Source organism: Pelobates fuscus, chromosome 8 (assembly GCF_036172605.1).
Source record: "Pelobates fuscus isolate aPelFus1 chromosome 8, aPelFus1.pri, whole genome shotgun sequence".
Lineage (NCBI taxonomy): Eukaryota > Metazoa > Chordata > Amphibia > Anura > Pelobatidae > Pelobates > Pelobates fuscus.
Window position 1 is genome coordinate 5,537,633 of NC_086324.1, and position 26,436 is coordinate 5,564,068.

General features: G+C 46.8%; 1 protein-coding gene across 9 annotated transcripts in view; it reads right to left on the reverse strand.

Annotated features, from left to right (window-relative positions):
• Window positions 1-26,436, reverse strand: part of KALRN (kalirin RhoGEF kinase) — a 413,233-nt gene that overhangs the window by 70,838 nt on the left and 315,959 nt on the right. For 7 of the 9 annotated variants that reach the window (XM_063429172.1, XM_063429173.1, XM_063429170.1 and 4 more), the window contains 4 exons: window positions 22,430-22,695; window positions 19,065-19,166; window positions 5,847-5,939; window positions 5,014-5,150 (listed from right to left, as the gene is read on the reverse strand). In XM_063429172.1, coding sequence (XP_063285242.1) covers window positions 5,014-5,150; window positions 5,847-5,939; window positions 19,065-19,166; window positions 22,430-22,695 — 598 coding nt within the window. The remainder of the gene's footprint in view (window positions 1-5,013; window positions 5,151-5,846; window positions 5,940-19,064; window positions 19,167-22,429; window positions 22,696-26,436) is intronic. The other 2 variants (XM_063429174.1, XM_063429179.1) reach the window with 1 other exon arrangement.

Consider the following 26,436-nt stretch of genomic DNA (forward strand, 5'->3'; position numbering starts at 1 on the left):
TAGAAAGGAGTGTACTGGGATTAAGGAAGAGGTACACAGAGAGGAGATATTAGAAAGGCGTGTACTGGGATTAAGGAAGAGGTACACAGAGAGGAGATATTATAAAGGCGTGTACTGGGATGGAGGAAGAGGTACACAGAGAGGAGATATTAGAAAGGAGTGTACTGGGATTAAGGAAGAGGTACTGTAACGGACCATTTCAGCATACAAGAGGATAAAACCCAGTTTAGGCGATAATCCCCTTTCCTCAGAAAGGCACAGCTACTGCAGAACATCAGAACTCACGAACTGGATATAGGTGAATAAGGTAGCACTCCAGCTGGAACCTCACAAATAGCTGCTAGCAGATGAATAGGAAAAGCAGACATCAGCTTACACTCCTAGCAGTCAAATCTCCAACAGCATACAGTGAATCCCCCCAAGAACGAGACAAGGCTCCGTGTTGAGGGTCAAGCAGTGGTCTGAGGTGCTGGGCACCCAGCCTGGTTTTTATTACATGAGTACACATACAGGCCACACCCAGGGGGAGGCATAAAATAACCAATAACATAGATGTTACCTCCCACACATCCCCTCCCCTTAGTGTGACACATAATCCCATTATGCATACAGAGTAAAATATACTTTTACACAACTTTCATAACTTTAAAACCATACATCACATTCACATAAAAATACATATCCACAATCAATCCATTCAGGGGAACAACATATTAAAAAATGGCATGAATCCGACCAGGGGTTAAAAAGTTACTAAAAGTATCTTTTGTTCCTTCTGGCTCAAACAGTAAAAGTAAAACATCCCCACAATGCATCCTGGCTTCCTCCCTTCTGCCCTGGAGATAATTGGAGAGGAAATCTAATTATCCAGGACTAGAGGCAGACTCCATTAACCACATGGTTGCAAAACAACATAAAACTCTTTAAAATACATAAAGTCACTTTTTATACATTAAACACAGACATTTAACATATCCCCAGATAGCTCAGGTCTGCGTGCACATTATTAGGTGAATGGCACGCAGACCACACAAATACAGTTTAATTGCCATGGAGCCAAAGTCTTTCCCATAGTCTTTCATTATATGAATAGGCTCCATGGCATAGCTATCTGGGGGGTATCACTGCTCACACAGGGCAAGTACCGAATGGCCCCACTGTATTTAAAGGGCCAGAATGAGTGACATGCACTCTGTTAGGGCCGAATACTGTTTGTAAAGGGCCCAATCTCCCAGGGCCATAGTCCAAAGGCAGCAGGCGGGCAACCAGGCTTCTCCAGTTCTCAGTGGCGAGGTTGGTTTCGTCACAGGTACACAGAGAGGAGATATTATAAAGGAGTGTACTGGGATTAAGGAAGAGGTACACAGAGAGGAGATATTATAAAGGAGTGTACTGGGATTAAGGAAGAAGTATACAGAGAGGAGATATTATAAAGGAGTGTACTGGGATTAAGGAAGAGGTACACAGAGAGGAGATATTAGAAAGGAGTGTACTGGGATTAAGGAAGAGTTACACAGAGAGGAGATATTAGAAAGGAGTGTACTGGAATTAAGGAAGAGGTACACAGAGAGGAGATATTATAAAGGAGTGTACTGGGATTAAGGAAGAGGTACACAGAGAGGAGATATTAGAAAGGAGTGTACTGGAATTAAGGAAGAGGTACACAGAGAGGAGATATTATAAAGGAGTGTACTGGGATTAGAGAAGAGGTACACAGAGAGGAGATATTATAAAGGAGTGTACTGGGATTAAGGAAGAGGTACACAGAGAGGAGATATTATAAAGGAGTGTACTGGGATTAAGGAAGAGGTACACAGAGAGGAGATATTATAAAGGAGTGTACTGGGATTAAGGAAGAGGTACACAGAGAGGAGATATTAGAAAGGAGTGTACTGGGATTGAGGAAGAGGTACATAGAGAGGAGATATTATAAAGGAGTGTACTGGGATTGGGGAAGAGGTACACAGAGAGGAGATATTAGAAAGGAGTGTACTGGGATTAAGGAAGAGGTACACAGAGAGGAGATATTATAAAGGAGTGTACTGGGATTAAGGAAGAAGTATACAGAGAGGAGATATTAGAAAGGAGTGTACTGGGATTAAGGAAGAGGTACACAGAGAGGAGATATTATAAAGGAGTGTACTGGGATTAAGGAAGAGGTACACAGAGAGGAGATATTAGAAAGGAGTGTACTGGGATTGAGGAAGAGGTACACAGAGAGGAGATATTATAAAGGAGTGTACTGGGATTGGGGAAGAGGTACACAGAGAGGAGATATTAGAAAGGAGTGTACTGGGATTAAGGAAGAGGTACACAGAGAGGAGATATTATAAAGGAGTGTACTGGGATTAAGGAAGAGGTACACAGAGAGGAGATATTAGAAAGGAGTGTACTGGGATTAAGGAAGAGTTACACAGAGAGGAGATATTAGAAAGGAGTGTACTGGAATTAAGGAAGAGGTACACAGAGAGGAGATATTATAAAGGAGTGTACTGGGATTAAGGAAGAGGTACACAGAGAGGAGATATTAGAAAGGAGTGTACTGGAATTAAGGAAGAGGTACACAGAGAGGAGATATTATAAAGGAGTGTACTGGGATTAGAGAAGAGGTACACAGAGAGGAGATATTATAAAGGAGTGTACTGGGATTAAGGAAGAGGTACACAGAGAGGAGATATTATAAAGGAGTGTACTAAGATTAAGGAAGAGGTACACAGAGAGGAGATATTATAAAGGAGTGTACTGGGATTGAGGAAGAGGTACACAGAGAGGAGATTTTAGAAAGGAGTGTACTGGGATTGAGGAAGAGGTACACAGAGAGGAGATATTATAAAGGAGTGTACTGGGATTGAGGAAGAGGTACACAGAGAGGAGATTTTAGAAAGGAGTGTACTGGGATTAAGGAAGAGGTACACAGAGAGGTGATACTGGGGTGCAGATTTTAGCATATTTTATGGATCTCCTGCAGCAGCTGTTCAAACAGAGCCCATTCCCCAGTGCCGATTGTACGCGGCCCTGCCATGCTCACAATAACCCAAGTGTTTAACAAGAGATCAGCTATTATTTTCTCACTACAGAAAGTCTCTTTGTTCAGAATAATGGCTCAGAGACACTGCTGGCAGGGCGCCATCCAGAATTATACAGACATGGTTTGGGAATATTTGGGTGGGAATATAGCAAAAGGTCACGTCACAGCGAGCGGTGGCCAGGGAGTCACGTCACAGCGAGCGGTGGCCAGAGAGTCACGTCACAGCGAGCGGTGGCCAGAGAGTCACATCACAGCGAGCGGTGGCCAGGGAGTCACGTCACAGCGAGCGGTGGCCAGGGAGTCATAGCGAGCGGTAGGTGTGGCGCAACCACTGTATGTCCGTGAATTGCCAGATATTGTGTGCGTTTTCCCACCTCTTTGTATACTGTGCCCGCTCCCTGTTCGGGAGTGCCTCCACGAAGGGGATGCATTCGCCTACCGAACGGGGCCTTTCCAGATACTTCACACCTCACAACATAAGTATCAAACCGCAAGGGAAACAATGAGTGCTCCCTCGGGCAGCCACCGTTCGTACAGACGAACGCCAGCTAGGGTGAGCATACATGGATTGTTTCCAGACTCGTTCGTTTCCTGAACAAGGACCTCCCCAGTGCCCCATTAGAACGTTCGCACCAATTAATCAGAACGTTCTCACTTGCAACCTAAGGGTGAAGCCGCAAGGGAAGTAATTAATGAGTGCTCCCCTGGGTGGCCGCCATTTCGTATATATGAATGCCATCCAGGGGGAGCATTCGTACACAAAAAGGACACTGTTCCCATGTCTGGGTTTCACACAGGGACCTCGCGAACAGGGACTAGCCGACCGAGGCGAGGATCCCTAAGATTGGTGTGGGCACTTCTGGGGCACTGGCGAGTTTGGAGGGCTCTCCTGAGCCTGAGCGACAAAGAGACCAGCTCTTTTCCTGCGGGTGGGCTTTTCTGTGCCTGGGAGACAAAGGAATGGTCCATTTTTCCCATGCCTAGACTCCCAGGCACAAAGGCTCTTGGGAAGAAGACCCCTGGCGGTTGGTGTGGGGGACCCTGTGGATTTAGTGGCAGGCTTTGGGGACAAAGGGAACAGAGTCCCTTCCGCGCTGGGACACCAGGGAGGGGGAGGATCTTGGGATGTGATCCTGTATGATTGTAAGGTAGACCCTTTGCATGGGATTATGCGTAAAAGCAGTGTGTGGCCAATAAAATTGTATTGTACCTTCAGGACTGTGTGTCGTCCAGTTACTGGCTGAAGGAAGGGAATTAGCGGAGGTTACCAGTCGGGTTACCCGTGGTCTGCTACAGTAGGCAGGGAGTCATAGCGAGCAGTGGGAGGGAGTCATAGCAAGAGATGGGAGGGGTTTTTAGTGAACGGTGGGCAGGGGGTCATAGCGAGAGGTGGGCAGGGGGTCATAGCAAGAGATGGGAGGGGTCATAGCAAGAGATGGGAGGGGCCATAGCAAGAGATGGGAGGGGCCATAGCAAGAGATGGGAGGGGGCCATAGCAAGAGATGGGAGGGGGCCATAGCGAGACATGGAAGGGGGTCAAAGTGAGTGGTGGGAGGGGTTCCCAAAACAATTATATGATAACAAGTGTACAGCATGGTTATATAGTGCATTCTGTGTTATTAGGAGGGCTATTCTCAAGTACTGGAATATCCATGAATATTTATTTTATTTATTTATTATTTATTATTGCCATTTATATAGCGCCAACAGATTCCGTAGCGCTTTACAATATTATGAGAGGGGGATTTAACTATAAATAGGACAATTACAAAGAAACTTACAGGAACAATAGGTTGAAGAGGACCCTGCTCAAACGAGCTTACATTCTATAGGAGGTGGGGTGTAAAACACATTAGGACAGGAATTTACAATCAAATAAGGTGGGCTGCCCTTTAGGAGAGGGCAAGAGACAGGTATGTGAGGTAAGGGTTAGTCTTGGAGGCCATAAGCTTTCCTATATATAAGATATAATGGGGGTTACTTACATTCTACCCCTCATTGCTTTTGCTTTCTGCTCTTCTTCGTGGTTTCGTGGAGCTGGTGATGGCGTCAAGCCTTCGTTTGCATAGCCATCGGTCACAGAACTTATTTGAGAGCAGCGGTATATGCCTCCATCATTCGTCTGGAAGATGAGGCACACAATGCGTTAACTGAAAGCACATTCAGAGTGCACAAATAATCTTGGATGCAAATTACAGCATGCTTCCTCCCCAGATCAGGGAGTCAAACCGTTAATAGGATTTATTGTTACCTTACTATTACCATTATAAGGCAAGACTGAACAGTGTCCTGTGACAAATGCAGCAACTACCCACACCCAAAATATTACAACACAATAGGAGGATCGTCTGGAAATATTCCACGTAAATAACATGGCTGCTAAGCTACCAGACGCCTGGTGTCCTCACTGTAGCAAAGAGATTAACCCGTTCTCGTTATTCCCAGATTGTAAACTCCTTGTTAATGGTCTTACCATGGCAATGTCTAAGAATTTTCCCATTTTATCCTTTGGGTATGTGGCTTTAGTTGGTTCCTCAGCAAGAGGTAATATATTTGTTAACCAAGTACAACATGGAGCCCTATCTATCGTTTACCACTCCACATTTCCCGGAGACCTCCCCATGGCGCAGAGCCCCAAATGACCAAACACTGCCATCGTATGGTGCTGCTGTCAACTTAAAACATTTAAAACATGTGGTGATACATTATACTGCTACCAGCCCAAGGGCAATGGTACTGTCCCCAAACCTCTTGTGGCAGATTATGCCAAACATGGGTCACACAAGACTCTCCACAGAGGCTGGTCCCAGGAACTTACCATCTTACTCCGGACTAGATTCTCAATAGCACTGACCAGCTCGGCTGCACTGGGGACCTCGGCCGAGCTCTGACGGGTCACAAGCAAGGAAGGCTGGAAGCCACAGCCGTGCAAAGGTAAAAGCAGGTGCCAAAAGGAACGCACAGCAGAGATCACAGGAGGGGGTCACAGCGAGGGGAAGAAAGCCATAAGAAATGTTAGTAAGAGAACAGGATAAGGAGCTTTCCGTGCAGCAAACAGGGAGTTAATGTGAGGAGACAACATCACAAGAGTAGGAGAGTAATATCAGTAACCCTATCACTACTGCATCTCCCCCTCAACCATTTCATGGAATGTCACTAGGCGGGAATGCTGTGATAAAAAGAAATTAACCTTTACATTACTCGATTTCAGAAATGAACTCTTACTGCTAGAGGTCTTAACACCTTCACTGCCACATAACCAACTCCTTAACCCTTGCTTTACTGTGGCAAGGCGTGAGCCTTTAACTCCTTTACTGCCGGATATGTTGCACCATAACAGCCAACACTAACCCTTTCACTGCCACATGCACGCAGGCACTTACGGCTACTTAGACTGTACTTTAACCCCCTCCCTGCTGCAAAGCCAGTGGGCACTTTATCAGAACCACTTCATTGCTGCAGAGCTTGTTTTACAGGGGACTGGGCGATTGGTTTGATCGAGCTGTCAGGATACCACACGCTCCATTTATTCTATTAAACTACTTTAGATTTTTCCTTCCAAAAATGATCAGTTACTGTATTACTACCACAATATAGAGCATTCAGTTGCTCTTTAAATAAGCCGTAATATCTCACTCTATGTATCACTCTCCTCCAGGACTCGCAGTAAGCAGCAAAGCAAACTAACAGGACACAAGGAAAATATTGTTCTCCCTATTAATTAAACAGAATGTGGATGATGATGGTTGATAAGCATAGTCTCCAGGACATTCCTCGAAAGATTTATTTTGCAATCTTTAGCTGTTCGTATAATTACTGACTTGCTGTATATGTTTAAAGGTTAAAATATCACAGGAGGAAAAAAGTGCACAACGTAAGATATGTATGACCTATGTACACCTCGCTAACTATTTTGTGAATATCTCTTGTTCATTTTGTAAAGATAAAGTTAAATATGTAGCAGGAGTACCTTACTAAGGAACAGCAGAAAGGAGGGTGATGGACAGGAGAAGAGAAGACGATGTCAGAAGGCATACAAGCAAACAGGGGGTTAAAGACATCACAATGTTTATCCGCGATTTAAACTAAAACAGTCATTTTATTATTCAGGATACGCCCATCACGGAGCATCACACAACCCCAATTGCATAATACAAAGTCAGGTTTCTTATTTTATCTCACATTCCAGGCATCTCAGTCATGCAAACAGCGACTGCCGCCATTCGAATATTAAAGATATTAGAAATAAGGAAGTAGATTTGAAACGGGATTACACCTGGCAGGGACAAACATCACAGGCAGTTTTCATTGTATGTATTGGGGCTGATGCATACTATGGTCATTGCTGCCGCCCAGGAGTAGTGGGAGTCTGAGCGCAGGATTTAGGTTTGTAGATATATTGTGCAGTGAAGGAGTTTAAGCATCCGTGGATATATATATCCTAGCTAAAAGATAAGGCCAGGGACTAATGAAAGTCTTTAGAAAATTGGGCCGAAGTGTTCTTATCTGCCGTCACATTCTATGTTTCTATATCATATTCACAAGCTTCGACATAAGAGAAAGCCTTTAAGTTAAACAATGTCAAACATAACAGGTGCAGAGTCTGGGATTCCTCCATAGTAGGGATCAATCAATTACCGGTCTGGCCGACATTATCGCCCGATATGCATTATCGGCAATATTAGTATCTCTATTGGCCGATTCCGATATTGCCGAAAATACCAAATAACAGGACCACCGGGCCCATTACAAGCCCAGCGGTCCCGGAGTGCCTGCAGAAGCTCTTACTTACCTTCCCAGTAGCTCCCTTCAGCTCCCTGTGTAAATCTCTCGAGTCCCGCGGTCGTTAGAGCGTTGCCACAGGTTACCATGGGAACGATCCACGCGGCACGCAGGCCATGAGATTTACACAGGGAGCTGAAGGGAGCTACTGGGAAGGTAAGCAAGAGCTTCCTGCGGGCCCCCACTGTACTTTCCATGCCACCGGACCACTAGGAAATGCTATATCCCCCCTTCCTGGCCATGTAAGAAGCAGGGAGGGGGGACTAAAAAATAATAATTGTGGCAAATCTAGCCACTTCTGGACTATATGCAGTATAGGTTGTCCGTAGGCTGACTGTATGATGTGTTCCGTTAAATGTGTATGTATTGTGCTATGGCCGTTCGCACGCTGGCAGCCGTACGCTGCCAGCGTACCAGCATTCATACGACGAAAACACGGCTATCCTGGCCATTCGCCGTACGAATACGGGCTCCCCAGGTCGACCACACACTCCCAAGTCGTGTGATACCAAGTAACCGATTGCAACATTGTTGCAATCGGTAATTAAGGGCTCTCCTAGGTGGCCGTCGATCCACTACCGACCATGCGGCGGTCGGCCATCTTGGATCCTTTGTCTCTGCAGCGGTGTTCGGTCGTCGAGAGCCTGGACTTGAAAACGGCTACTCGATGATCCGAGCCCCGCTGGGTTTCCAGAGCGTTCGGGAGTTCCGCGTTCGGTACATTATATGTCCCGTACTTATTCGGTACTTTCAAACCAACTTTCATGTTTAAATGTATTATGTGCGGCGTTCGGTCAATTCAGCTGGGATCAGAGCGGTATTCTCACAAAGTGTGCGCTCCGACCCCAGCTATCTACCGAACGTTCGATTATTCCAAAGTACCGAATATTATGTGAATTATGGATTTTAGAGTCAATTGTCGGTTTTGCTACACGAGGGGATAATCCACTTAATCGTCCATTTTAGTGGGAGTATCCCTCTCGTGTCGCAATGCCTGTTGGGAAAGTCACAATGCATGTTGGGAGAAATCCCCTGGATGATCTGTGTGGAAACCCCTTGCATGGGGAACTGTATAAATACGCTGCTTGTGAATAAACCGAGTTAGTTGACTCCCAAACTGTGTTTCGTCCGGTTATTGGGAGGATTGGGAATATTGCCTTGCTTCCTACTCTGACTGTGGATTTCCTGGAGATACCAACGGATGTCGTGGACGGTTATACCGCATACCGTTACAATTGGTGGCAAGCGACGGGATCCGAACCTTACAGCCGAAAAAGCAGCGTTCGTGTAAACTGGAACTACCGAACAAGGAAAGCAAGGGCAATTCGTATGGAGATTGACTACACCATACTGAAACGACAGACTTTAAAAGAGCTACTGGAAGCCAGGGGCAAGATAGCCAGCAACAAATCTAAGGCTGTGCTGATCGCTGAACTAATGGAGGGAGACAGAGCCCGCAGCGCTACACCTCCACCAGCCAAGGAAGAGACCCCATTCCAAAAAGAGCTACGAACCAGGTTGGAGTTTCTGCCGCAACCAGTATCGTTGGAAATGCTGACCGTGATGATATCGGATGTACAGGACTATCTGCTGGCAACCAACCCACCAGCAACCCCACCTAGGGCAGAGTCTGTTACTGCCTCCACCTATGGACAAATAAAGCCCAAAGTCCCACATCACGCCTTTAAAGCGTTTTGTGAAGAAAAGGACGAAATCGATGGGTACTTACAGGATTTTGAGCGGCTGTGCGATTTGCACGATCTGGAACCCGCAGTATGGGTACCGCTGCTGGCCGGTAAATTATCGGGTAGGGCAGCTGAAGCCTACCGTGCTGTACCTCGAGAGGACAGCAAAGATTACCCTAAAGTAAAGAGGGCGATCTTGGAGAGGTATGCTATTACCCCAGAAGCATACCGGCGCAAGTTCAGGGGCTTGCGCAAACCGGAGAAAGATTCTCACGCAGAGTGGGCACACAAGCTGGATCAAGCATCGCAAGGATGGATACAGGCCAGCAACGCCACTAATATGGAGGAGTTACGACAGCTTATGCTACTGGAGCAGTTTTTTAATGGCTTGTCCCCAGACGCACAAGAATGGGTGAGAGACCGTAAACCCCTCACCCTACCCGAAGCCGCTAGATTGGCGGATCAGCATTTTGATGCCCGGAGGCATCACGGATCACAGAATAAGGCCCTCCCTCGGATTACCGGGCCACCCCATAATTTTACTCCTGCCGGCCCCACCGTACCCCTGCACAGGCCAGCACTGAATACTCCACCGCCCCCCTCCCGATACAACGGCCGGGCTAACATTCAGTGTCACACCTGCAAGCAGTGGGGACACATTTCTCGGGAGTGCACCCAAAACCGGAGCCGGCAGGCTTGGAATCAGGTGCGACAAAATTTGGCACCAAGGGCTGCTGCACACCATTACCAGGTAGCCCCCGTCACCCAAGAATTGCTGAGCGCTCAAGTTGAGGAGCCGCTAGGGGTGCTCCACGAAGTAATGTCGGTCCGAGCCACCGACAACCGACAACATCATCGGCAGCTAGTAACCCTAGAGGGCAAGGAGGTACAAGGGCTCAGGGATTCGGGAGCCACTTTGACTTTGGTTGCACCACATTTGGTCCCGGGCGCAACCCACACTGGCGGGTCAGTGGCAGTACGGGTGGCCGGGGGAGCAGTATACCGACTACCGACTGCCAAAGTACACTTGGATTGGGGTGTGGGAGAGGGGACTGTGGAAGTAGGGCTTATGCAAAATTTACCTGCAGATGTTGTGCTGGGGAATGACTTAGGCCAAATGACTTCCGCTTTTATTCCCCAGACTCCCTATCAGGAGGCACACCCCGTAACCACCCGGCAACAGGCTCGCACCACGGCTACACCGATACACTCTGAGGCTCAGGTAAGAGACCATGCTCCCCAACCGACCCCCATGTCCTGGGATACCCCGACTACCTTTGCGACCGAAGTCCAGACCGATCCCACCCTCCAAGTATATAGGGACCGGGCACAAACAGACCAAACCGGGCTAGAGGGGGAGCGGTACATCTGGGAGAAGGAGTTGTTATACCGTGTCACGACTAAAGATGTGGGGGGGTCTGTCACCCTGACTAACAAGCAGCTAGTGGTACCGCAAAAGTATAGACAGGAGCTGCTTAGAATTGCTCATGACATTCCCTTGTCAGGACACCTAGGGATGACCCGTACCCGGTACCGCTTAACGCATGCCTTCTTCTGGCCCGGCATCTCGCAGGATGTGCGCCAGTATTGCACCTCTTGCGACGTATGTCAGAGAGTAGGTAAACGAGGGGATCGCCACAAGGCCAAGCTATGTCCCCTACCCATTATCGCAGAGCCCTTCAGCCGCGTAGCGGTAGATATCGTGGGGCCCCTGCCAAAACCCAGTCCCTCTGGCAAAAGGTACATTCTGACTGTAGTGGATTACGCCACCAGGTACCCCGAAGCTGTGGCCCTCACTAATATACATGCCGAGACCGTAGCGGAGGCATTAATGAAAGTGTTTTCCCGGGTAGGGTTCCCCCAAGAGATAATCTCGGACCGAGGTACCCAGTTTACGGCCGAAGTTACTCAACATATGTGGAAGGTATGTGGCATTAAGCCAATAGTTAATTCCGCCTACCACCCCCAGTCCAATGGGTTATGTGAGAGGTTCAACGGGACACTGAAGCAGATGCTTCGGACGTTCGGGGAGACCCACAAAGACTGGGAGAGGTTTCTACCTCACCTACTCTTTGCTTATAGAGAGGTTCCCCAGGAGTCGACCGGATTCTCCCCGTTTGAATTACTATTTGGGAGGAGAGTGCGGGGACCCTTGAACTTAATTAGGGAACATTGGGAGGGAGAGAGTACTACCAACGAGACCCCTATCATATCATACGTCCTGGAATTCAGGGACCGTCTGGAGGCACTCACTCAGGCTGTACACACCAACCTCCAGGCGGCCCAGCAACGACAGCGACGCTGGTACGATAGAGGAGCCCGAGACCGCAGCTTTCAGGTGGGACAGAAGGTTTTAATTTTAAAACCTGTCCGCACAGACAAGCTGCAGGCCATCTGGCAAGGCCCATACCAGGTAGTGGAGCAGCGATGCGACACTACCTATGTGATCGGCCCCTGCTCAGGGGTAGGGAAGAGACGCATGCTCCACGTGAACCTGCTCAAACCCTACCACGAGAGGATCGAGGATGTGACGGCCATCTGCGCCTCCTCCTTAGAGGATCAGGAGAACCTACCCTTACCTGACCTACTAGAACCCGAGGCACCGATAGAGCCCTCCCAGGGAGTTCAGCTGGGGGAGCGGCTAAGCGCCCATGAGCGTGCCCAGGTACAAGCGCTGATCGAAGCCAAAGGGGCTACCTTCTCCAATTTACCTGGTTACACTCCGCTAGCCACTCACCGAGTAGACACCCTGGGACAGCTACCTATGAGACAGGCTCCATATAGGGTTCCGGAATCCGTCCGTACCCATATGAAAGCCGAGCTAGATGAGATGTTACAGCTAGGGGTTATCGAACCCTCCGATAGCCCCTGGGCATCGCCGGTAGTCCTAGTACCGAAAAAGGATGGCACCACTCGGTTCTGTGTCGACTACCGGAGGCTAAATGACAAAACGGTGTCTGATGCCTACCCGATGCCCCGGATAGACGAGCTGTTAGATAAGATGGCACGGGGCCAGTATCTCACTACCATTGATTTGTGTAAGGGATACTGGCAAATTCCACTAGCCGATGACGCCGTCCCCAAGTCGGCGTTTGTCACTCCGTTTGGCCTGTACCATTTCAAGGTCATGCCCTTCGGAATGAAAAACGCTCCGGCTACCTTTCAGCGGATGGTAGATCGGCTACTGGACGGGTTCCAAGAGTATGCCTGTGCCTATCTAGATGACATAGCCATCTTTAGCCAGACCTGGGAGGACCACCTACACCACATAGGGGCGATCCTAGATCGTATTGGGGAGGCTGGGTTAACGTTAAAGCCTAGCAAGTGCCACATAGGTATGGCCGAGGTGCAGTATCTGGGACACCGAGTAGGGTGTGGGCAGCAGAGACCCGAGCCAGCCAAGATTGAGGCCGTAGCAAAGTGGCCTACCCCCAGGACTAAGACTCAGGTGCTGGCGTTTTTAGGGACGGCCGGCTACTACCGGAAGTTTGTTCCAGACTATAGCACCCTGGCCAAACCCCTGACGGACTTGACTAAAAAGAACCTTCCCCGACAGGTTGTCTGGGCCCCAGAGTGTGAGCAGGCATTCCAGCAACTCAAAACGGCTCTAACTAATGCCCCTGTGTTGACTGCTCCTGATCCAACTAAAAGATTTCTTGTTCACACAGACGCTTCAATGTTTGGATTGGGAGCAGTACTGAGCCAAGTGGGAGCCGATGGCGGAGAACACCCCGTAGCTTACCTAAGCCGCAAGTTACTACCGCGTGAAGTGAGCTATGCTGCCATCGAGAAAGAATGCCTGGCCGTGGTGTGGGCCCTCAAAAAGTTACAGCCATATTTGTACGGACAACCTTTTTCCTTACTCACAGATCACAACCCGTTAGTGTGGCTGAACCGTGTATCTGGGGACAATGCCCGGCTGCTGCGCTGGAGTTTGGCGCTGCAGCCCTTTGACTTTACCATTCACTATCGGCCCGGAAAACAAAACGGTAACGCTGACGGGTTATCCAGACAGACTGAACTCGAAAAGTGATCTGTGAGTACTCTCCCGGACATCCCCAAGCCGATCCGTTGGGATCAGACTGTGTATGCCGGCTTGGTTCTGGGGGAGCATTGTGGCAAATCTAGCCACTTCTGGACTATATGCAGTATAGGTTGTCCGTAGGCTGACTGTATGATGTGTTCCGTTAAATGTGTATGTATTGTGCTATGGCCGTTCGCACGCTGGCAGCCGTACGCTGCCAGCGTACCAGCATTCATACGACGAAAACACGGCTATCCTGGCCATTCGCCGTACGAATACGGGCTCCCCAGGTCGACCACACACTCCCAAGTCGTGTGATACCAAGTAACCGATTGCAACATTGTTGCAATCGGTAATTAAGGGCTCTCCTAGGTGGCCGTCGATCCACTACCGACCATGCGGCGGTCGGCCATCTTGGATCCTTTGTCTCTGCAGCGGTGTTCGGTCGTCGAGAGCCTGGACTTGAAAACGGCTACTCGATGATCCGAGCCCCGCTGGGTTTCCAGAGCGTTCGGGAGTTCCGCGTTCGGTACATTATATGTCCCGTACTTATTCGGTACTTTCAAACCAACTTTCATGTTTAAATGTATTATGTGCGGCGTTCGGTCAATTCAGCTGGGATCAGAGCGGTATTCTCACAAAGTGTGCGCTCCGACCCCAGCTATCTACCGAACGTTCGATTATTCCAAAGTACCGAATATTATGTGAATTATGGATTTTAGAGTCAATTGTCGGTTTTGCTACACGAGGGGATAATCCACTTAATCGTCCATTTTAGTGGGAGTATCCCTCTCGTGTCGCAATGCCTGTTGGGAAAGTCACAATGCATGTTGGGAGAAATCCCCTGGATGATCTGTGTGGAAACCCCTTGCATGGGGAACTGTATAAATACGCTGCTTGTGAATAAACCGAGTTAGTTGACTCCCAAACTGTGTTTCGTCCGGTTATTGGGAGGATTGGGAATATTGCCTTGCTTCCTACTCTGACTGTGGATTTCCTGGAGATACCAACGGATGTCGTGGACGGTTATACCGCATACCGTTACAATAATAATAATACTATTTAACCCCTTAAGGACCAAACTTCTGGAATAAAAGGGAATCATGACGTGTCACACACGTCATGTGTCCTTAAGGGGTTAAATATTCAAAATAAAATGAAATAAAAAATGCCCCCTCCCCGCAAATTACATACCTACAGAAACACACACACACACACACACACACACTGCATTATATGCACAAACACTATATAAACACACTACACAAACACAATGTATATAATGCAGTGTGTGTGTGTATATTGCTGTGTGTTTGTGTAGTGTGTTTATTTAATGCAGTGTGTGTAGTGTGTATAAAATGCACACTACACAAACACTGCATTATATACACACACTGCATTCACTATACACATACTACACAAACACACGCTGCATTATGTACACACGCTGCGTTTGTATAATGCAGTGTGTGTGTGTGTATAGTGAATGCAGTGTGTTTATATAATGCGCACATCTATAGAATATAGAATGCACACTATAACAATCTCAAAAAACTTAGCTTTATTATGTACAAAAAGTACCAAAGTGAAAACATACAAGAAGAATAAACACAATGACAGAAGCAAGGGCAAATGCAATAAAGTAATGGTAAATTACCCCAAAAATTCTTACAAGCCTCAAGACAGAAACACGAGTCACCAAACCCCCCAACGTTTCGGCACCAACTGGCTGCCTTTATCAAGGATACCCACACACACACACACACACACACACACACACACACTGAATTATATAAACACACAACACAAACACACAGTGTGTATATAATGCAGTGTGTTTGTGTAGTGTCTGTATAGTGAATGCAGTGTGTGTGTATAAAATACAGTGTTTGTGTAGTATATAAAACACACTACACAAACACACTGAATTCACTATACAGACACACTTTGCATTTAGTATATACACACTGCACACACACCGCATTCACTTTACACACACTACACACTGCATTCACTTTACAAACACCACACACTACATTCACTATACACACACACACTTTGCATTTAGTATATACACACTACACACACACCACATTCACTTTACGCACACTACACACACCACACACTACATTCACTATACACATACTACACAAACACACTCTGCATTCATTATATACACACTACACAAACACACACTGCATCCACTACACACACACACTACACAAACACACACAGCTCCCCTGTCTAAACACTACACGTGGCATGTATATTTTGTGCATTTACCTTTAGAAATAGTTTATTTTTTCAAAATGGCAAACATACAGAATATCGTTAAGTTATCGGCTATCGGCCTGAAAGTTCACAGATTAGTCAAGGTCAAGGATCTGAGCGTAAAAACAACAAGCCATGCAGGGTCCGGAATCGGAGTGTAAACATTACAATCCCTGCAGAGTACGGGATCAGAGCGCAAACATTACAATCCCTACAGAGTCCGGGATCAGAGCGCAAACATTACAATCCCTACAGAGTCCGGGATCTTAGTGTAAACATTACAAGCCATGCAGAGTCCGGGATCGGAGTGTAAACATTACAATCCCTGCAGAGTCCGCATTCAGAGCGTAAACATTACAGTCCCTGCAGAGTCCAGGATGTCACTGTAAACATTACAGTCCCGGCAGAGTCCAGGATGTCACTGTAAACGTTACAGTCCCTGCAGAGTCCAGGATGTTAACAACTTGCGTTGTGTGGGAACCTTTAATGCAATAATGTTTGATTTCAAAAATGCCAACCTGTGTTACTTTCTAGCTCGGACAGCTAGCAGGCATATGTGTGATTGTACACGTCGCCAGAGCTAGCCTTGCATCCCATGTAGTAACCAATTCAATGGACTAGAGTTAGAGTTTAATTGTTGTGTAACCCTGGACAGACGATCCGTCCTCTTCTCACTGCGAAAAGGCAGAGTTTACAGTGCTACTTCGTAACACCTCTAGTGACAGTCACTCAGACGGACACTAGAGAATCCTGGGTCAATGCTGCACCATGTGCAGCGACCATGTTCAGTGTCTCCAAGCTGAATATTCCTCATAGAGATTCATTCATTTAATGCAGGGGTCCTCAAACTTTTTAAACAGGGGGCCAGATCACTGTCCCTCAGACACTGTTGGGGGACGGACTATATAGTTTGAATTTTTTTTTTTTAACTAATTCCTATACATACTGAAACAGACATAGACATATACAGATACACAGTAACATACATACAGACACAAACACGCGTGAGGACATACACACACGCATACATACCGACAGACATGCATACATACATACGAGACGATTCTCTAATTAGGCGATTAAGGTGGCCGCCTGAGGCCTTGCGCTGTCAGGGGCCTTGCGGCCGCCTTAATCACCATAGGGCAGACTGAACTGTCAGGTTCTCGGTCTATGACTGAGGACCCGACACAGGAGTGGGCCCGGCGGCTTGCCCAGTATACCGCAAGGTGCGAGGCCCCTCCGCTCTGTCTGCCCTGGGGGAGAGCCAACCTTCAGTCTGCAGGTCCGCCGGATGTGAGCTGCAGACTGAAGTGTCTCGCGATCTCCAGCCAATCAGAGCATTGCAGTGGGTTATCACGGCAACGCTCTGACTGGAGATCACGAGACATTCACTATGTGGTCTGCAGCTCTGCTTCTGGCGGAGCTGCAGGCCGGAGAGACCACCGGACCACCAGGGACACATGGAGCCCAAGAGACCACCAGGGAATCATCCAACAACAAAAAAGGGTACATTTCAACCCCCTTCTCACCCTGTCACCACCCCACACTACGTCACCCCCCTCTTACTCTGTCCTCACCCTGTCACCCCCCCTATTACCTTGTCACCCCCCCCCCCGACACACACTATGTCACCCCCTCTCACACCCGGTCACCCCCCTCTTACTCTGTCACCTCACCCTGTCACTCCCCACACACCCTGTCACCCCCCCTCTTACTCTGTCACCTCACCCTGTCACTCCCCACACACCCTGTCACCCCCCCTCTTACTCTGTCACCTCACCCTGTCAATCCCCACACACTATGTCACCCCCCTCTTACTCTGTCACCTCACCCAGTCACTCCCCACACACCCGGTCACCCCCCTCTTACTCTGTCACCTCACCCAGTCACTCCCCACACACACTGTCACCCCCCTCTTACTCTGTCACCTCACCCTGTCACTCCCCACACACCCAGTCACCCCCCTCTTACTCTGTCACCTCACCCTGTCAACCCCCTTTTACTCAGGTCACCTTACACTATGCCACCCCCCTACACTATGACTCCCCCCTCACACACTGATGTCACCTCTAAGCACACTCTGGCACCCCCCTTCATACACTCTCGCACCCCCCCACCCCCTGCTCTTTTACACTCACCCTGTCACCCCCTGAAGGCAATAATTATACACACCATCATAAAACACAGCTTTGCCATAAACTCAGTGCCAATTCTGTCACCCCCTAACACGGTCACCCCTCTCTTACTCTGTCCTCACCCTGTCACCCCCCCTAACACTGTGTCACACCCCCCCGACACACACTATGTCACCCCCTCTTACTCTGTCACCTCACCCTGTCACTCCCCACACACCCTGTCACCCCCCTCTTACTCAGGTCACCTTACACTATGCCACCCCTTCACACTATGCCACCCCCCTACACTATGTCTCCCCCCTCACACACTGATGTCACCTCTAAGCACACTCTGGCACCACCCTTCATACACTCTCGCACCCCCCCACCCCCTGCTCTTTTACACCCTGCCACAGTTTCCCCTTTACTCACCCTGTCACCCCCTTAAGGCAATAATTATACACACCATCATAAAACACAGCTTCGCCATAAACTCAGTGCCAAAGGCCAGAGGCAGTAGACAAACAAACATGCTCAGAGAAACATACATACAGATACAAGGATACTCACTGTCAGACACACAGGTAGACAATGCAACACACGGCCAGATGAATACAGTCAGAGAACTCACAATGCAGCGACACAGTGAGCCGCAACAATGTATACAGAGACTAGCTCTCATATCCAATGCTGCAAGCCCGCCCTTTAATACATACAGACAGACATATATACATATACATACAAACACATTATGACATACATACACACACAGACCTACATACTGAAATACATACACACAGACAGACATACACACACACACACACACACACACACACACAGACATATACTGTCTGTAGATGTGAGCAGATTTGAAAATATTCTCTCGAAAGTTACAGTTGCAGCTTATTTTAGCCTAATTTTGCAATCTGGGTTTCAGATCGCCAAAATTCACAGTTTAGCAAATAAAGCACAATTGATTTCCATTGAATGAATTATGGAGCAGTAACAGGCAGTAGACACAGCCAATGTCCAAGGTAATAAAGCAAAGCTCGCTGCAGCCGTTCACTGGGAGAGTGAATACAATGTATGCGAAGGAATACATTGTAAGCAGTCTGTTCATTATGGGGAAACTATAGGCACTATAAGTTTATCTTCCATACCTTGTCATCTTGTACGTGATCGTTGTCTATGATCTTCATTGGTGGCGGAAGTGGGGTGTGCGATTCATCATCAGCTTCTTCATCCCAGCCTTTCTTACCCTTCTGAAATATACAAAAACTCTGTGTTTCAGCAGCACAAGACACCCCACCAGACACCAGAACAATGAGTATACCCCCTAAACACTGCCCCTATAGAACAATGAAAATACCCCTTAAACACTGCCCCATAGAACAATGAGTATACCCCCTAAACACTGCCCCCTATAAGAACAATGAGTGTACCCCCTAAACACTGCCCCCTATAAGAACAATGAGTATACCCCCTAAACACTGCCCCCTATAAGAACAATGAGTGTACCCCCTAAACACTGCCCCCTATAAGAACAATGAGTGTACCCCTAAACACTGCCCCCTATAAGAACAATGAGTATACCCCCTAAACACTGCCCCCTATAAGAACAATGAGTGTACCCCCTAAACACTGCCCCCTATAAGAACAATGAGTATACCCCCTAAACACTGCCCCCTATAAGAACAATGAGTGTACCCCCTAAACACTGCCCCCTATAAGAACAATGAGTATACCCCCTAAACACTGCCCCATATAGAACAATGAGTATACCCCCTAAACACTGCCCCCTATAAGAACAATGAGTATACCCCCTAAACACTGCCCCCTATAAGAACAATGAGTATACCCCCTAAACACTGCCCCATATAGAACAATGAAAATACCCCTTAAACACTGCCCCTATAGAACAATGAGTATACCCCCTAAACACTGCCCCCTATAAGAACAATGAGTGTACCCCCCTAAACACTGCCCCCTATAAGAACAATGAGTATACCCCCTAAACACTGCCCCCTATAAGAACAATGGGTATACCCCCTAAACACTGCCCCCTATAAGAACAATGAGTATACCCCCTAAACACTGCCCCCTATAAGAACAATGAGTATACCCCCTAAACACTGCCCCCTATAAGAACAATGAGTATACCCCCTAAACACTGCCCCCTATAAGAACAATGAGTGTACCCCCTAAACACTGCCCCCTATAAGAACAATGAGTGTACCCCCTAAACACTGCCCCCTATAAGAACAATGAGTGTACCCCCTAAACACTGCCCCCTATAAGAACAATGAGTATACCCCCTAAACACTGCCCCATATAGAACAATGAGTATACCCCCTAAACACTGCCCCCTATAAGAACAATGAGTATACCCCCTAAACACTGCCCCCTATAAGAACAATGAGTGTACCCCCCTAAACACTGCCCCCTATAAGAACAATGAGTATACCCCCTAAACACTGCCCCCTATAAGAACAATGAGTATACCCCCTAAACACTGCCCCCTATAAGAACAATGAGTGTACCCCCCTAAACACTGCCCCCTATAAGAACAATGAGTGTACCCCCTAAACACTGCCCCCTATAAGAACAATGAGTATACCCCCTAAACACTGCCCCATATAGAACAATGAAAATACCCCTTAAACACTGCCCCATAGAACAATGAGTATACCCCCTAAACACTGCCCCCTATAAGAACAATGAGTATACCCCCTAAACACTGCCCCCTATAAGAACAATGAGTGTACCCCCCTAAACACTGCCCCCTATAAGAACAATGAGTGTACCCCCTAAACACTGCCCCCTATAAGAACAATGAGTATACCCCCTAAACACTGCCCCATATAGAACAATGAGTATACCCCCTAAACACTGCCCCCTATAGAACAATGAAAATACCCCTTAAACACTGTCCCTATAGAACAATGAGTATACCCCCTAAACACTGCCCCATATAGAACAATGAAAATACCCCTTAAACACTGCCCCTATAGAACAATGAGTATACCCCCTAAACACTGCCCCCTATAAGAACAATGAGTGTACCCCCTAAACACTGCCCCCTATAAGAACAATGAGTATACCCCCTAAACACTGCCCCCTATAAGAACAATGGGTATACCCCCTAAACACTGCCCCCTATAAGAACAATGAGTATACCCCCTAAACACTGCCCCCTATAAGAACAATGAGTGTACCCCCTAAACACTGCCCCCTATAAGAACAATGAGTATACCCCCTAAACACTGCCCCCTATAAGAACAATGAGTATACCCCCTAAACACTGCCCCCTATAAGAACAATGAGTGTACCCCTAAACACTTCCCCCTATAGAACAATGAAAATACCCCTTAAACACTGCCCCTATAGAACAATGAGTATACCCCCTAAACACTGCCCCATATAGAACAATGAGTATACCCCCTAAACACTGCCCCATATAGAACAATGAGTATACCCCCTAAACTCTGCCCCCTATAGAACAATGAGTAGACCCCCTAAACACTGCCCCCTAAACAACAATGAGTATACCCCCTAAACACTGCCCCATATAGAACAATGACTAGACCCCTAAACACTGCCCCCTATAGAACAATGAGTATACCCCCTAAACACTGCCCCATATAGAACAATTATACCCCTAAAGATGCCCCAATAGAACGAGGCGTACTTCCCCCCCAAACACTGCTCTCTATAGAATGCAGCGTACCTCCCCCAAACATTGCTCTCTATAGAATGCAGAGTTGCTCCCCCAAACACTGCTCTCTATAGAATGCAGAGTAGCTCCCCCCAAACACTGCTTTCTATAGAATGCAGAGTAGCTCCCCCGAAACACTGCTCTCTATAGAATGCAGAGTAGCTCCCCCCAAACACTGCTCTCTATAGAATGCAGAGTAGCTCCCCCCCCAAACATTGCTCTCTATAGAATGCAGAGTAGCTCCCCCCAAACACTGCTCTCTATAGAATGCAGAGTAGCTCCCCCCAAACACTGCTCTCTATAGAATGCAGAGTAGCTCCCCCCAAACACTGCTCTCTATAGAATGCAGAGTAGCTCCCCCCAAACACTGCTCTCTATAGAATGCAGAGTAGCTCCCCCCAAACACTGCTCTCTATAGAATGCAGAGTAGCTCCCCCCAAACACTGCTCTCTATAGAATGCAGAGTAGCTCCCCCCAAACACTGCTCTCTATAGAATGCAGAGTAACTCCCCCCAAACACTGCTCTCTATAGAATGCAGAGTAGCTCCCCCCAAACACTGCTCTCTATAGAATGCAGAGTAGCTCCCCCCAAACACTGCTCTCTATAGAATGCAGAGTAGCTCCCCCCAAACACTGCTCTCTATAGAATCCAGAGTAGCTCCCCCCAAACACTGCTCTCTATAGAATGCAGACTACCTCCCCCAAACACTGCTCTCTATAGAATGCAGAGTACCTCCCCAAAACAATGGCCCATTTTGAGTGAATTTTGTATCACAGAGCTCAACTACAAGGCAAAGCAATAAATCCTACCTCATCTGCGCTGTCTCCCTGTGGGGTGGTCTCATCTCCTGCTCGGGGGGATCCCAGATTTGGGCCTCCTCTTTTCTTTTGCTTTTTGATGTTTGCGTCAGCTTTGCCGCTGTTCAGCCGCCTCACGGGACTTGTCAGCCACTTTTTCAGAGTGTTTGTGGAACGTTTAGGGCCGGGGGAGCTCTGGATGGAGTTGAGAGATGGTTGAGGCTGCAGGTTAGCCACAGAGTCGGTCTTCCCTCCATTTTCTCCTGACGAAAATGCATCTGCAGAAAATAGAAACCGTGGCTGCCATTAGTGTACGACCCACAATTTTATAAAGATGCATTAAAAATAAAAAAATAAATAGTATATACACACACACAGTTGCAAGAAAAAGTATGTGAACCCTTTGGAATGATATGGATTTCTGCACAAATTGGTCATAAAATGTGATCTGATCATCATCTAAGTCACAACCATAGACAATCACAGTCTGCTTAAACTAATAACACACAAAGAATGAAATGTTGCCATGTTTTTATTGAACACACCATGTAAACATTCACAGTGCAGGTGGAAAAAGTATGTGAACCCTTGGATTTAATAACTGGTTGAACCTCCTTTGGCAGCAATAACTTCAACTAAACGTTTCCTGTAGTTGCAGATCAGACGTGCACAACGGTCAGGAGTAATTCTCGACCATTCCTCTTTACAGAACTGTTTCAGTTCAATAATATTCTTGGGATGTCTGGTGTGAATCGCTTTCTTGAGGTCATGCCACAGCATCTCAATCGGGTTGAGGTCAGGACTCTGACTGGGCCACTTCAGATGGCGTATTTTCTTCTGTTTAAGCCATTCTGTTGATTTACTTCTATGCTTTGGGTCATTGTCCTGTTACAACACCCATCTTCTGTTGAGCTTCAGCTGGTAGACAGATGGCCTTAAGTTCTCCTGCAAAATGTATTGATAAACTTGGGAATTCATTTTTCCTTCGATGATAGCGATCTGTCCAGGCACTGACGCAGCAAAGCAGCCCCAAACCATGATGCCCTCACCACCATACTTCACAGTTGGGATGAGGTTTTGATGTTGGTGTGCTGTGCCTCTTTTTCGCCACACATAGTGTTGTGTGTTTCTTCCAAACAACTCCACTTTGGTTTCATCTGTCCACAGAATATTTTGCCGGTACTGCTGTGGAACATCCAGGTGCTCTTGTGCAAACTGTAAACGTGCAGCAATGTTTTGTTTGGACAACAGTGGCTTCCTCTGTGGTATCCTCCCATGAAATCCATTCTTGTTTAGTGTTTTACGTATTGTAGATACGCTAACAGGGATGTTAGCATTTGCCAGTGACTTTTGTAAGTCTTTAGCTGACACTCTAGGATTCTTCTTCACCTCATTGAGCAGTCTGCGCTGTGCTCTTGCAGTCATCTTTACAGGACGGCCACTCCTAGGGAGAGTAGCAGCAGTACTGAACTTTCTCCATTTATAGACAATTTGTCTTGCCATGGACTGATGAACAGCAAGGCTTTTGGAGATACTTTTATTATCCTTTCCAGCTTAATGCAAGTCAACAATTCTTAATCGTAGGTCTTCTGAGAGCTCTTTTGTGCGAGGCATCATTCACATCAGGCAATGCTTCTTGTGAAAAGCAAACCCAGAACTGGTGTGTGTTTTTTATAGGGCAGGGCAGCTGTAACCAACACCTCCAATCTCATCTCATTGATTGTACTCCAGCTGGCTGACATCTCACTCCAATTAGCTCTCGGAGATATCATTAGTCTAGGGGTTCACATACTTTTCCCACCTGCACTGTGAATGTTTACATGGTGTGTTCAATAAAAACATGGCAACATTTCATTCTTTGTGTGTTATTAGTTTAAGCAGACTGTGATTGTCTATTGTTGTGACTTAGATGATGATCAGATCACATTTTATGACCAATTTGTGCAGAAATCCATATCATTCCAGAGGGTCCACATACTTTGTCTTGCAACAGTGTACATATATATATATATATATACACACATATATCTCCAAGAGGGCTGCACTCACCTGAACATGCTTACATTATCGAGTGATGCTGGGGCCAAAATATACAAAATACAGAATCCAGTGCACTTATTCACTAAACAATGATTTCAAATCTTAGAGATTGTAATAGTTTTAGGCTATCCTTAGGCTGTTAGAGTAGGACTTGCCAAGAATGAGGTATATTGATGTTGTGGCAGGCTTATGCAATGTATGATTATATATACACAAACGCACACACAAACACACACACACACATATATACACGCAGACACCAGCTGAAGCTCTGTTCTATCCCTCTGCTTCTCTGCAGGGATAGTGTAAATGGTGCTCTTAGAAGGACACTAGATTGTTATGTTATGCTATTGTGGTTTGCACAAAATAAAACCAACAGTAAAGAAAACTCACTGTATTTAGAGTCAGGCTGCATAACCTGGGAGGTTAGTGTGGCTAATTATTATGTGGTGCTTTGTGTTAATCTATACCAAAGCAGATTAGTGTCCTTCAGACTGTTTGCCTTGTAGCGGGTAAACACAGTGTGTAGCATGATAACATGAAGCTGCTGACCGACAGCCAAGTACAGCTGCAAAACTCCATGGCTCTCCCTGGGGGCACAGAGAAAGCCCAGCCATGATGGAGATCGACGTGGTCCCTACAATGTGACACGACAAAATGAGATCATTAACCTGTTCACTGCCAGGGGGCAAGCCACAACACGCACTTCTAAGTCAATCATGACAACACGCACTTCTATGTCAATCATCAATTCAGCAGTCAATGTGGCCAGTAACATGAATAAACCACAGCGGCCACGTGATGCCAGAATACCGATCTAAATAGGTCCACTAAAGAGACTCTTGACCCAAGACCTGGTTGCATCCATTTTAAATTCACCCGAGTTAACTATTGAAGATTTCTCGCTGGTGGCTCCCTCATTCCCACATGAAAAGTGTCACCAAATCGTCAGTCAGTAACTTTAAAGGCCCATTGCGGTGAATACACACGTGAAACCCTAATACTTAGTTAGCGGCAGAGCCAGTGAGTGACAAAGTATTGTGTGAGCAACCCTAGCAATCACATATTTACATCGAATAATCGCAATGTTACATATTATCAAAATAGGCCTCGATTTAATAAGCTTTCTAAAGAAATCAAAAAACGGTTAGAAAAATATTCATTTACAAGTAATTTATCTGCAGAAGTCACCATTATAGTCTACGCGGATATTTGTAGATGTATTATTTGGAAATGTATTGAAACAGTTGGAAAACACAAAAGAAATTTAAAAACTAAATAAAAATCATAGATAGAGTATGAAAACGATCCAAGAGGATTGTTTACCATCACACTAAGTTGTCTGCCATTCAGACATGATCCCATGACTGCGTACAACTACATTCGCAACATTCATATGAACGGCAAGCTCCCCACTGTACTCCTGGAGTTACAAACTCCACGTTAACATTCCAGGAATAACAATATCCACTGCAGAGAGTGTCTGGATCCTGTATTTCAAGCCAGTACCAAAACATTTATTCCCTCAAATGAAGCAACAGAGCAGAAAGGGGACATTTATTGCAATTAGAAGAAAACCCCAAACACATATTGTAGTGTAGAAGTGTATATTCAAACAGTAGGGGATCACCGCACCCATCTCCCCCACCTTGTGTATGTGCTTGCAGATAATTCCATGTGGGTTAATAAACCCACATGTGTCTCGCGTGTTCCATCCGAGTAGACAGTAAAAGCTCTATGCTTCCTGCAGCACAGAAAGCTCGGCATTTTCCAGCACATCTTGTGAACACATTGGGGCAGAAACATTAAATATTGGCAACCAAGGGGGACAGAGTGTACCGCCACCATGTCACAAACTGGACCAAATCAGGATATTTGGAGGATTAAGATAAATTATCCAAAATGTCTTCTCAGCCCTATTATCTGATTCTATTCATCACTTACGTCAAAATGACAGCACTGAATAGGATATTGAAAAT